Source organism: Phymastichus coffea, unplaced genomic scaffold, assembly GCF_024137745.1.
Source record: "Phymastichus coffea isolate CEN01 unplaced genomic scaffold, Cenicafe_Pcof_1.1 PCOF00008, whole genome shotgun sequence".
Lineage (NCBI taxonomy): Eukaryota > Metazoa > Arthropoda > Insecta > Hymenoptera > Eulophidae > Phymastichus > Phymastichus coffea.
This window is the reverse complement of record NW_026706819.1, coordinates 7019746-7034220: the sequence shown is the minus strand read 5'-3', so window position 1 is coordinate 7034220 and position 14475 is coordinate 7019746. Positions and strand designations below refer to the sequence as shown.

The 14475-nt window shown below is 37.8% G+C and overlaps 1 protein-coding gene across 1 annotated transcript; it reads right to left on the bottom strand.

The window, feature by feature from the left end:
• Positions 1-244: 244 nt before the first annotated feature.
• LOC131670464 (uncharacterized) lies at positions 245-13243 on the bottom strand. Its single transcript, XM_058946080.1, has 5 exons — positions 13141-13243; positions 12508-13092; positions 8034-11645; positions 483-545; positions 245-402 (listed from the first exon to the last, which is right to left on the bottom strand). The coding sequence occupies exons 1-5, from the start codon at positions 13241-13243 to the stop codon at positions 245-247; spliced, it is 4521 nt and encodes a 1506-aa protein (XP_058802063.1).
• Positions 13244-14475: the final 1232 nt, after the last annotated feature.

Genomic DNA, 14475 nt, shown 5'->3' with positions numbered 1-14475 from the left:
ATGACAAAAGATCTAAATAAGTTCATAATAAAATAAAAACAGATTGTCTAATAAAAATCTCATTAACTATAAAAATTGATGTGCGTAGAATGATGAAAATTTGTAGTAAAATTTCATTTAGCTAATGCATTTAGCTGTATAAATATATATAAATTTATATAAAATTATGTTATAAGTTATTACACATTAACTTACAACAACTTTTCAACAACATCAAGGTTCTCAATTGTTAATTGTTTTTCTTCTAATGTTGCTTTTTTAAACTTTCCCAGGGCATTTCTTCGATAGAAACTCCTACCTCTTTCTCATGAGCTTTAAAGGTTGTCCAATGTAATGCTGGCATATTCCATGCAGCCAACATTTTATTTACATGTGTATTATCTATTCCAGCATTCAACGAACCTAAAAAAATGATTATATTTATTGTGTATACTAACTTAACAACTTTTTTTTATTTTTAAAACTGCATTATTAATACTAACCAATAACAGTTTTAGAATTTACATCAAAGTGTATCTGATGATTGTTTGTCTCATGCTGCTTGTCTGAAGCAGCAGAACAAACAATTTGACATTTTTGACATTTAATAACAAATACTGACGCCAATCTATACTGCTTTTTATATTTTAAATCTGAAAAATGTAACTTGCTGTTACATTTTTTGCAAATCATTCCTTCGGCTAAAGTATTGATGTGCATTAATCGACGACCTTCTACGAGGTTAGGTTTACTCTTTTCAACCTTACTTTCATCAGCACTGACAGCACTCTCATTCTTTTTTTGATTTTGTCGAATGGTCTTTGCAAATTCTTACTGTTTACGCCTTTGGTTAAAAACTTTTTCGGTGACTCTTTTTCTCTACCACATAAAAAACTTTAGTTTTTCTTCATCCATGGTAAACCGCCAAATCAGTAAACACGATACATAATATACTTATAGTTGGTACGGTTATGCGTAGGTATATCTATATATGTGATTGCAACGTTGCCAAATGAGTACGCGGCCAGCAAAAAAACTCATTTTTTGGAGAATTTTATTATTTTTAATAAACTAATATTCTTCTAAACTCAAATATTAAAATCAAAAATTAATCCTCAGAAAAGTATCTTGCGATTAAAAAAGGTTTGGTTCTATTATCATTGCTAAGTTTTGAGATATCATGTATAAAGCGGGATTTACATAAGAAACAGTGTTAAAATATTTCGCGTCACAGCTTCCTAATTGTTAACTGAAGCTTTTATGTGTATTAGTCTTGTAATGTGCCAAGTTTCATAATTATAGCATTGTTAATTCTATTTGGTGTAGTACCTCCTTAAAATATTAAAATACATAAAAAGGATTCAATAAAACACAATTACGTATTTCTCTTCGTAAGAATTATTAAAATACATTAAAAATCTGTCAATAACATTCATACTTTCTTGAAAATATATCTAATTCTAACTTTAATTTGAAATGGTTCTCGTGTCTCAATGGATAAACTCTTGCCTGGCAATTTCAGGATCGCGGGTTCGAATCCTGATAGGTGCAAAATATTTGTAAGTTCATTTTAATTATTTAATGATACTCGTGACATCGGAAGTACTTCGCACGCTTTTATTTACCTTTCATTTCTTATCATATTGATTAACTTATTTAACGAAAGAAATCATTTTTTTCAAAGGTGGATTATTTAATTTTTGTTACAAAACATATATCATAGTGGAAAACTGATATTAGTAAAACAGTTTCGAGTATTCTAAATTCATGAATTATCATATCGGAAACGGACATAAACAATCTCTATAGTTCTTTTCAACCATACGGGTCCAATTACTATTAAACATTTATCCTACTCTTTTAATCCAGATTGCGATATTACAACATTCTTTCAATCTTACACGTTCAAATATCAGATTATCAGAATAGTTCCAAAGCATAATAATCTCTCACTTTTACCAAACGATTTACTCGCTGTTAGTTTTATAAAATGGATGTAAAAGTAACAATGCAGCATACTTTTTTTATTTTCATTATCTTCAAAATTAACCGTATCAATTACGATAAAATGAATTTTTATTAATAAAATCACAAGTCGAAATCACATCGACATGCATATTTGCTACCATAACAGTATATCACGTGACTATATCTCAGCCAATTAGATCACGAATACAATGCTTCCATATGGCATCCATCACTTTTTTATGAGTCACCTTTCCCAAGGTCATTTTGAGGTCAACCTAGGAAACGTTATTCGCAGCCTACATCCGTTTTTGCGTTTAGACAAGGTAATTCGTGTGCGGTCCAAGTGATCCCAACCTCATTCCCAAGGTCATTTTGAGATTAACCTAGGAAAATATTCAGGAGTTTCAGTAAGGGGTGCATGTTTACCGTGAGTCCTCGTGCCTCTCACTTCTTACCCACTAATTGGCTGTTCAAATTGTCTGCCATTTGCTTCGAGGCACAGATTCAAACGCCTTTGGAAATTCTCAACTATTCTTAACAACGTTGCCCTTGAAATAGCTCTACAAGCTTGGCGGATGCGAACCATCATATCCTCTCTCGTTATTAGACGTTCTGTATAAACAACATTCTTGAGATATCCTCATAAATAAAAATCTGTCAATGTGAGATCCGGTAAACATGGAGGTTAGTCGACTGGACCTTCTCGTCCGATCCATTGTTCTCCGTACGTCACGTCCAAAAAATTACTAACAATTCGTGCGAAATGAGCTAACGTGCCATCCTGCTGGAATCACAATCTTCTTGTTTCTAGATCAACATCTAACATTTCTGTTAACCTATTCCTTATCAACTCTAAATATATGTTACTAATCTGAAAGAATTAGGATTTTCTTCTATCATTCTCAAAGCCCATTGACAGAAGTTGATACGCACAGCAATATGATTTTGTCTTTAGTCTTGAACTAAGGTAATGTGGTAAGCATGATATCGAAGTCTATTAAGAAAAGGCAAAGCTGTTGTTCTAGGTATATCGATTTCTTTTTCTATTTGTCAGCTGTGCTGATGTGAGGATCCAGATAGACAGCCGCTAGAACAGTTAATCTGCGAGCATCGATTCTATCAAATTCACGGCGTCTGCGTCAGCGAATAAAACGTTCATTTCGATCTCATCGAGTCAGCCGAGGTAAAGTTGTATGATCAGGATATCTTCTATTCGAAAAGCGACGCGCATTAAGTCTTGTAGCTACTCTGTAACGATTATCAATCTCTCCGAGAACTAGAATTATATTTTTTTCGGAAGGATAGTCGGCCTATTCAAAATTTTAACCTTAACTTAGACATTTAATAAAATTTTCGATAAACAATCAAAAAGAAGATGCCAAAAAGATCTCATAACAACCAGATCAATAGTAATACCAAAAGTTTATAATCTACGATACTTAGAAAATTTGTAGAAAAAATAATAAAAGATTTGTATACAAATTTCTGCAGTCTACTACAGATATGATACTTAGATATGTATTACAGAAGGGCATTTTTGATAAATTATCTTTTATTTTCAACAAATATGAAGAATTCTACATTAGAGATCGTGGTATGTCAAAAGACACGTGGTATGTTAAAATACTGTATCAAACTCTACTATGATTAATTTCCAAGTATGTTATTATTAAACACCCTGAAGGATACTAATCTTGCTTCACTATGTTACTACAGTGTAAGTTTTACATTCTTTCAAATGGATTCCATTGTCTAGAATTTATAAAGCATACATCGGAAGAACCACAAGTCATAAAAACCGAACATTATGACCAAAAGATGTTGAATTAATTTTAAAGATTTGTCCTAAGATTAATTTTGAAAATAGGATTGCGGGCATATAGAGATTTTTAAAATAGGATTTTCCACTCTATGTGGATCTCGAAATAACCTTGGGAATGAGGATGGGGTCACATGAACCCCACATTTATTACCTCATCTAAACGCAAAAATGGTTGTAGGCTGCGAATAACGTTTTCCTAAGTTGATCTCAAAATGACCTTGGAAATGAGGTGGGGGTCACTTAAATCCCACAGACATGACCTTGTATAAACATAGAAATGAACGTAGTTTGCGAATATTTGACCAAGAATAGGAATTCATCAAAAATAGGTGTATCTATTTAAAAAACAACATTGACCTTCAAATAACCTTGGAAAAACATGTTCAAGGTCAAATGCAATATCACCAAAATATGGCCCCCTTAAAATTAAACAACTTTTGTCTGAAACATTTTTTGAAAAAAAGCATACTAATCGAAATATCTTGGTGGGACGATTAAAATTGGCCACCTAGTATATATTTATTGTAATTAGTATATAATGAATTTTTTTATATTATATACTAATTATAATAAATATTATATATATTATTTCAATAAATATAATAAATGTAACGTCCGACCGTTTAATTTAGCGAAAATGTTTTTTTTTTGTGTGTGTCTAACGTGCAACTTACAGTGCCGCTCACGCACTTTTACCCCCCCCACGGGCAAAATCAGTCTAACTTCAAAGTTTTAAATCTCTGGTAGAAATTAACGTACAGAGACGCGCGTGGGTGCGTTTGAAAGGTCTTTCGGAGAGCTTTCAAATGATATGACTCACGGTTGCCATCGATTGTTTTTTTAAATTTTGCAACAATTATGCAAAATTGAAAATTCTGAAATTTTTTTATTATTTTTGACAATTAGCCAATTTTGGAAAAAAAATCGTACGAAAATTTGAAGTACACCATTTTTTAGCTATTACCAAGCCCTATCTGAATCACTCATCAAAAATTTATTTTCGTCAAATATGACGCGCGCACGGGCATTTTTTCCTGGAAGTGACAGTTTTTTTCAACATTTTTTATCTCTGTCAAATTGTAACAATCGAAAAAAATTTATAGGAGAAAAAATGTTTGTTTTTTCACGTAGAATACTGCAATAATTTTTTTTTTTGGTTTTTCGAAAAATTTTTTTTTTTCGGTTTTTTTCAATTTTTTTTTCTCACAGTCGGTACGCTAAAAAGATGAGAAACCACAAAAAAAAATTTTTTTCCACCCATTCAATAATACTACATAACAAGTATCGTAAATTACATAAAAAAAAATCTTTTTTTTTTCGACCTTGAAAAATAATTTAAACCGAAAAAAAAAATTTTTCGAAAAACCAAAAAAAAAATTATTGCAGTATTCTACGTGAAACAACAAACATTTTTTCTCCTATAAATTTTTTTCGATTGTTACAATTTGACGGAGATAAAAAATGTTGAAAAAAACTGTCACTTCCAGGAAAAAATGCCCGTGCGCGCGTCATATTTGACGAAAATAAATTTTTGATGAGTGATTCAGATAGGGCTTGGTAATAGCTAAAAAATGGTGTACTTCAAATTTTCGTACGATTTTTTTTCCAAAATTGGCTAATTGTCAAAAATAATAAAAAAATTTCAGAATTTTCAATTTTGCATAATTGTTGCAAAATTTAAAAAAACAATCGATGGCAACCGTAAGTCATATCATTTGAAAGCTCTCCGAAAGACCTTTCAAACGCATCCACGCGCGTCTCTGTACGTTAATTTCTACCAGAGATATAAAACTTTGAAGTTAGACTGATTTTGCCCGTGGGGGGGGGTAAAAGTGCGTGATCGGCACTGTAGGTTTTAATCTGAGAGTGAGTATAAGAAAAGCATTTCGAAGTGAAATAAAGAAAGGCTAAGAATTCCAAGTCGAAACAGATGCTCCTTCTGTTGCGCACGTTCTGATTTTCCTCCGTAAAGTAGTAAATATATTTTTTTTTTTATTTAGACGTAAATATATTTATTATAATTAGTATATGATGATTTTTTTCGCAACTCAACATGTATATGTGTGTGTGTGTGTGTTATCTACCGAAGATGATTTAATAAAAAAAGTGCCACTACCTGTAAATACCAAAATGAAATAATAAGTTTTTATTATTTATAAAAATACAAAATTTATTATAAAAACTATTATAAAATTATTAAAATTTATTATAATTATTATACAATATGTATATTGTAACGGGGTAAAACCGTTTAATTATTTTATGCGCGCAATTACACTAAAAGGACGCGCGTGTTTGATTATGCTCAATATGCAAATCGGAGAGCATGTGTAAGTATGCGTCAGTCAACCGGTAATTGTGAATAACCTATAATAAATTAGAAAGCGAGTGGAAGCTATGAGGTAAAAGCGGATCGAAAAGCACTTGTTAGTAATATGAACGGTATCCTTTATTATTCTTCAAAATCTACAGAAGGTCGGCCCGCGCGTTTGTTTACATGAACGCACGCTTGTCGGCAACTCGCTTTGCCGGTATGCTCACTGTTCTTTATTAATAGAAACGCTATTACATGCACGCCTTGAGAACGATTGAATTGTCGTTAGAGAATTGCTATACCTTAGGTGGTATGCCTAGTAATATTTAAACGCAGTAAAAATTATTAAGATACTATATGAAAAGGTTCTATATATTAATTAAGGAGAAGGGAAGAAATGAACAACACTTGTATAAAGGGAAAAGCTCAGTACGCACAAAAACCCTTTTTATTGAATAAATGAAATTGATGAGATGATCAAAAGAAATAAGAATGAGTAATAAATAATGACAGATGTAGGAAACAATAATAAGGTGAAGTGTAGTCGCAAGTTTATACGCACGCACTTTATTTCCGACGCTCGCTAGACATCGATTTATCCATCGGACGCAGACGGTAATTATTATTTAACAAAAAGAAGTAGTAAAGGAAAGGTAAAATTGTTTGAACACGGTCGGTGTTGCAGGATGCGACCTACGTGTTAAAAGAGAGTGTGTCGGTACTGCAGTGAGCAGATTTTCCGGTCACACGTGCATTGAGCACAAAAAAAAGAGATAAATAAGCTATTAAGAAGCTTGCACTATCTCACATAATGAATGTAAAATAGTGTAATGTTATTTAGGTTCAAGAGGATTTACATCAAGCACCAAGAAAGAAAAGATATAAATAAGCTATCAAGAAGCTTGTACTATTTCATATAATGAATGTGAAATAGTTTAATATTGTTTAATTTAATATTATTTAGTTTTAATGATTTACGTCACTAGAATTGTTTAATTGTCCGATTACTCTTTGGTTTTGTATGCACGTGGTGCAATTTAAAATGGCGGAACAACGAACTTTGTAATTATTTAACGATCGGCAAGGGGGGCAAATTTATGATTTTATTATTATGCCTTCGATGGCTTCACTTTGACACTCACCTTTAAAATAGGGTGCGCAATTCGTTTATTTGCGTCTTTATATTCACTCGCGATACCGTGATTCTAAGATAAGACTAGAAAGCCGAACTTAGTTGTGCCCGTATCTCAAGCAGGAAGTAGACTGTCAGTTTTTGGCGGTTGCATGCACGTGCTTCGCTTATCGCCGAGATAGCCGGAAGCCCTACGTGTCGCCATCTAACGTGCGCATAACCACTTATCGTTAGGATAGAAAAAACGCCACTAGTATAAGTTACGCCGTAACATATTCCCGGCCAGGGCTGCGAAAGCAATTGAACAGAGTTCAGAGCTAAAGCAGATTACAAGAGTAATACCTTAAAATTACGCAAGATCACATACAGTAAAATGATATGATGACGAAATTCAACGTGGAAGATCGCACATCTTCAATGACTGGGTTGTACATTGACTAGAAACGCTGACAGGTCAGTTTCCTTTGGAGTGACTGCCTGGATGATCACAATTATCACGATTGCTTAACCTAAGGAAATATATACAACGAACGAGTTGAATCTCAACATAGAGGTAGGGAACCTAGTCGGGACTCACTAGGTATCGCGCACCAAAGTATGTTACAATGGTCTTCTGGCTACATAAGACTCTGTCTATGCGTACCGCGGGCCAGGCTTAATATTTGCTTCACAGAATGCGATCAAGCTCGACTCAGTTCGGGCAAGCAAAATCGCGCACATCTGTGGCATTTAACGCATCAGTGAAAGGAAGGATAGTTGAGATTCATGAGGTGAACAACAAAATGGGGTATCAACAAATCATTTAGTCGGCAACACACATAAACGGGTGATGTTGCGTTTGTATATTCCAGTCGATGTCTTGACAGATGCAACTCGAATAACGCCGTCATCTCCAGGAAAAACCTCGATGATCACACCCAGAGGCCATCTACCGCTAAGAACGTTATCTTCGATCAAAAGCACGACGTCTCCAATGTTAAGTTCAGCGGTGGGGTGGAGCCATTTTTGTCGAACCTGGAGTTCGTGGAGATACTCCTTATGCCATCTTTCCCAAAAGGCCTGTCTAGATCTAGACAAAACTTGGTAAGTGGATAGTCGATTTTCTGGAACTGAAATCAAAGAAGTTTCTGGTAAGGCGTTGATCGGACGACCTATTAATAGGTGAGCTGGAGTCAACGCAAGAGGGTCATTAGGGTCGGAAGAAAGAACACAGAGCGGGCGAGAATTCAAGATTCCTTCTATCTCGATCAAGAGGGTTTCTAGTTGGTCATAGGTAAACTGATTGTTAACGACACGTTTAAGGTGGTGTTTGAAGCTTTTCACGGCAGCTTCCCACAATCCACCAAAGTGAGGCGATACAGGAGGATTGAAGTGCCAATCAATGCGATGAGATAATGCGCAATTTCGTATGTCTCCTTTGAATTCTTCAGTTTCAAAGAGCTGATAGATCTCCAAAAGGTCTTTATTGGCCCCCACGAAGTTTGTTCCATTGTCAGAGTACATCCGTGATGGGACCCCTCTGCGATGGAGAAAACGACGAAATGCGACCAAAAATCCCTTCGAGGAAAGATCGGTGGCCAACTCTATATGAACCGCCTTCGACGAAAGACACACGAAAACGCACCCATAACATTTGATGAAGGATCTATTTTTGTGGGCCTTCTCCTTGACACTGAGCGGGCCAAAAAAATCGACGCCGGTATGCTGAAAAGCGTAGGATTCGCTCACACGAGCTTCCGGCAGATTAGCCATTGGAGCATTACTCAAAGGAGGTTTGCAGCGGATGCATTTAACACAATGACGAAGAACAGATCGAACCTGACTCTTGCCATTAAGAATAAAAAATCTTGCTCGAATGGCATAATGGGTGGTTTGAACACCAGCGTGGAGAGTAGTCTCATGAAAGTGTCGAATGATGATGCGAGTTACGTGGTGATTTTGAGGGAGGATCATTGGATGTTGTTGGTCGTAAGGGATTTTAGACCGATCCAAACGACCTCCTACTCGAATCACCCCGTCAGTCCCAATGAAAGGATTGAGATTGTCAAAAGGAGTTCCTAATTTGGAGCCTTTGGTTGATGTTTCTAAGCGATGAAATTCAAGTTTGAACCGTTCCCTTTGGATCAATTTTACTATCTCACATTCCGACCGTCGGATCTCAGACGGCTGTAATGGAGGAATCAGATTAATAATCTGATTTATGCGCTGTTCTTCATCTACGATTTCAGGACACAATCTCATTGGTTTCTGAACACAATGGGTTCGAGATTTCCAACGGAACAAATAAGTAAAGACTCTAAGGAACCTTTCGAAAGAGGAAAATCTAGAGTATATGTCTTCAAAGGATGCTGCACTGGTAGTGACTAAACAAGTCGCTGGAGCTAAATCGGGGATTTCCCTGTTAGAGGGATCGAAAGATGGAGGCCAGTCCCTTTCTGGTGAAGAAAGCCAAGCGGGACCAGCTATCCATTTAGAATTTTCTTCCAACTCACTCGGTAGCTGACCTCTCGAAAGAGCGTCCGCAGGATTATCTTCAGACCGAACATGTCTCCAAGTCGCTAGATCTCCTAAAGACTGGATCTCTGCGACTCTGTTGGATTCAAAAGTTCGGAGCAAGTGTGGAGCCTTTCTTAACCAACATAGAACGATAGTCGAATCCGACCACAGAACAATTCGATGAATTGGGAAGTCGAATTGAGGTTTGGATTGAACTAGGAGTTTCTTGACGAGAGTAGCTGCGCACAGCTCTAATCGCGGGATCGTGACTCCACCCAAGGGAGCGACCTTGGACTTACTACAAATAAGTCTGACCAATACCGCTCCATGGGCATCTGTCGATCTCGCGAAGAGACAAGCACCGTAACCCTGTTGTGAGGCATCGCAGAAACCGTGGATTTCGACGCTTGTAGGATTCGGAAGCAAGAATTGACGAGGAATTGAAAAGTTCTTTAAGAGAGGAAGTTGATTCGCCAATAATTTCCACTTAGTATGGATGTGTTGAGGCAGAGGATCGTCCCAGTTAATCTTCGCCTTCCAACAGTCTTGAATTAAGACTTTGGCGTATAAGATTACCGGTCCGACTAACCCAAGGGGATCAAATATTTTGGCCAACTCAGAGACGAGTTTTCGTTTAGTCGAGAGAACCTGAGCATCGACCTGGTCGAGAGAGTAACCAAAGAGATCGGCTTGGGAATGCCAAACGATTCCCAGCGTCTTCTGCAGGACATCTCCCTTAACCAGACAATCCAAATTAAAGGTCGACTGATCGAAGGCATTGAAAGCTTCAGGATGGTTCGAAGACCATTTTCGGATGAGAAATCCCCCTACCTTGAGCAAGGAGATCATCTCGTCCCGAATTGAGATGAGATTTTCAAGGGAGTTAGCACCGGAAATGAAGTCGTCAACATAGAAGTCTCTGAAGAGAAGTTCACTAGCTCGAGGAAAGTTTTGAGCCTCGTCACGAGCTAGCTGATGAATCGTCCTAATCGCTAAAAAAGGGGCGCAGGCTACACCGAAGGTTACCGTGTTCAAATGAAACACTGCCAATTTACCTTCGTGATACCAGAAAACCTTCTGGAATCGACGATCGTCAGGATGAACGAGGATTTGTCGGTACATTTTTTCAATGTCCCCGGTAAGAACATATTGATGAGTCCGAAATCGAAGGAGTTGTTCGAAAATAGTGTTCTGAATAGTGGGACCAACCATGAGAACATCATTCAAAGACAAATTGGTGGAGGTTTTCGCCGAAGCGTCAAAGACGACACGAAGTTTGGTGGTTTCACTGGACTCCTTTACCACTGCATGGTGAGGAAGAAAGTACTCATCTCCAGTGGATTGTTCAGTGCACAAGGTCATGTGACCCAACGAGATATATTCGTCCATGACCTTGGAATATTCGGCCTTCAGAGTGGGGTCCGACGAAAATCGCCTTTCCAAACTATAAAATCTCCGCAACGCTCGTTGTTTCGACTCTCCGAGACTGAACTTATTATCTCGGAAGGGTAATCGCACAACATATCGTCCGGTGGAGGGATCACGAGTGGTGTTGTCAACGTAGTGTTGTTCGCAAGCCTTCTCGTCACGAGATTTACATGGCTCATGATCGAAGTCTTCAATGATCCAGAATCTCTCGATGAGCTTGTCGAGCTTCACCACGTTGCAAACTCCCTGATTGGAGGAAGACGTCAACCCAGAGCCGCCCGCCACTACCCATCCTAGAGAAGTTTTCTGGAGGATAATGGAGGACGATCGATGGTTTCGATGGATTTGACCGACGCATAACACCGAAAATGTGGTATTAGAGGCCAACAAAAGGTCGACAGGCTTTGGTAGATGAAACTGAGGATCAGCTAGCGAAACGTCTTTGGGAATGTCAAAGAGCTCGCGAGGAAAGGTATCGCTGGGCACGGTATCGGCAATGTTAGGTACTATTAGGAAATTTAGATTACATTGAAAGTTACTACAATTTGAATGGCAGGTTGCCTGAACTTGGAACGTCGAAGCAGTGCTCAAACCGTCAACTGCTCCGATATTCACTGAACAGGATTTGATGGGTAGATTTAAAGAGTTAGCAAAGGAGTTGGTGATTAAGTTAACGGTGGAACAGGAATCAAGTAATGCCCGAGCCGAAACGAACCTCCCCGCGGCGTTCCTGACCTTTACGATAGCTGTTGGCATCAATTGAGAATCTGGTAAGAAAGCAACCGAACAAAATGAAGGATGAACTAGTCAGCTTGAGGAAGCTGGTTTCCCAGATACCTTGGGCTGAGGATTGTCCCTCTCAAAATGAAGGAGAGTGTGATGACTTTTAGAACACTTCTTACACCGACCAGAGTTAGGACATGGAGGCGAATGTTTTGCAAGACAGTTACGGCATAAATTGTTTGACTTCGCAACCTCAAACCGTTTTTGCGGCTCAAGTGATAGAAAGTCGCGACATCTAAAAATCCGATGATCTCCTGCACATTTGGGACAACGGCGGACATCCGAAGCTGGGGGCGATGAAGACGAAGTGGAAGAAGTAGTGGTTAAAGTTCGAGCATGGGTTTTGCTAAACTTGTTTGACGATGTCGCGGCAAACTCGCCCGCGCGCTTTCGTGGATTATTCTTAGAAGAAGAGCCAGTGTTGGAAGAGGCTTCTAAAGCTTGGAGTTTAAAAATACTACTCTGGAGGAATTTAAAAAGTTCCTCCAAAGTAGGAAGTTTATCCATATCCAACCTGTCATTCCATCGACTCTTAGAGGCGGCCGGCAAACACCGTTCGATGATGGTGACCATCCCCGGACTTGCAACCTAAACGTTCAAGAATGTGAAGATGCTGTCTAGCTCCGTCCAACAATTTAGCGAGCTGTTCAGCAGATGCTTGTGAACATTTGGGAAGATCCAGAAGAGCGTTCAAGTGATGACTGGCGGTGATACGCTTATGGTCATAGAAATCGAGCAGAGTTTTCCACGCACGAGGATAATCCTCATCGCTTGGATCAAAATGGTTAACCTTCTCTAACGCATTTCCCGTTAACGCTGTAAGCAGTTGACTGCATTTTACGGCGTCGCTAATGTCGTCTCGGGAGTGAACTAAAGCAATGAATTTGTTTTTGAAATACGCCCAATGTGTATGATCGCCATCAAACGAAGGGACAGGGATTTCCTTTAATTTAGGCAACATCTGCCTCTCGGAAACGTTGAAACTTCCGAAGTTTGCAGTGGAATTGGTTGGAAGACTGCGGCGGTCTGCGGGCGCTTGAAGCTCGGTGACCTTTGTTGCCGCTTCATAATAACTAGATTCTATAGTCGCAAATTCAAGGAGTAACGGGTGTTCGGGATTTAAATCGGCCAATTCTTCGTGAAATTCACCGTAATCCTGATAAATACCCGCTAAATTCGTCAATCGCAAATTCGCATTAACGCGGTTTATCGACGGACCTGACACGTATTCGGTTAAACTCCGAATGGACGATTTCAAAGTCTTAATCCTTTGTTCCAAATATTTAACGCGTTCCAGTCTTTCGTCGTTTGCGGAAGCCATACTGAAAGTCAAACTTAAACTTGAATAAACGCGTAAGAAATGTCCAAGCTCTATTCTTATAGAATGTGGTAAGCGAGGACCGTAAATTTAAATGACGCTATCTTACTCTAAATTTAATAAAATAAACAAAATGAACAAATAATTAAAAGTATGATAATAAATTTACGTTTAAATCAACAAACTCGCATAAGTAACTATCATGGAATGAAGAGACTATAAGTAAAGAACTAAAAATTTAATGTAAATCGACCGCAAACTATTCATAAGCTGGCGCGCGAATAAGTGGAAACCCGTTTGATTCACCTCCCAATGTTGGGTTGAGGAACGTACAAAAAATTATGAATAGAGGTTATAAATGGGAAATTAAAGCAAACAGATGTTTGAACATACGCAATGGAATCAATGTGTTTTCAAATGACCTTCGAAGGTACTTATCTTAAACTTAATCCTACGAAGCGGCGACCAACTGGGTGTGGAGGCTTCCTGGGAGATGACGTATGGCGTGAAGAAGAAGTCTGTTGAAGATGAAGTCCATCCAGTGTCGAACGGCAACAGAGTCTTTAGAGTATCACACGCTCGCACTAGTGTCTATATACGCGCAATCACTCACGAAAAGTTTTACAAAGAAGCGTGAAACTTAATCACACCTCACAGGAGGCACCATGAATTGTCGTTAGAGAATTGCTATACCTTAGGTGGTATGCCTAGTAATATTTAAACGCAGTAAAAATTATTAAGATACTATATGAAAAGGTTCTATATATTAATTAAGGAGAAGGGAAGAAATGAACAACACTTGTATAAAGGGAAAAGCTCAGTACGCACAAAAACCCTTTTTATTGAATAAATGAAATTGATGAGATGATCAAAAGAAATAAGAATGAGTAATAAATAATGACAGATGTAGGAAACAATAATAAGGTGAAGTGTAGTCGCAAGTTTATACGCACGCACTTTATTTCCGACGCTCGCTAGACATCGATTTATCCATCGGACGCAGACGGTAATTATTATTTAACAAAAAGAAGTAGTAAAGGAAAGGTAAAATTGTTTGAACACGGTCGGTATTGCAGGATGCGACCTACGTGTTAAAAGAGAGTGTGTCGGTACTGCAGTGAGCAGATTTTCCGGTCACACGTGCATTGAGCACAAAAAAAAGAGATAAATAAGCTATTAAGAAGCTTGCACTATCTCACATAATGAATGTAAAATAGTGTAATGTTATTTAGGTT

Coding starts and splice junctions, on each gene's coding strand:
- LOC131670464 (XM_058946080.1), bottom strand. CDS start 13,243: ATGGCTTCCGCAAACGACGAAAGACTGGAACGCGTTAAATATTTGGAA. Junction 13,093..13,140: donor TTTAACCGAATACGTGTCAG/GTCCGTCGATAA, acceptor TGACGAATTTAG/CGGGTATTTATCAGGATTAC. Junction 11,646..12,507: donor CATTCTTGAACGTTTAGGTT/GCAAGTCCGGGG, acceptor ATTTCCTAATAG/TACCTAACATTGCCGATACC.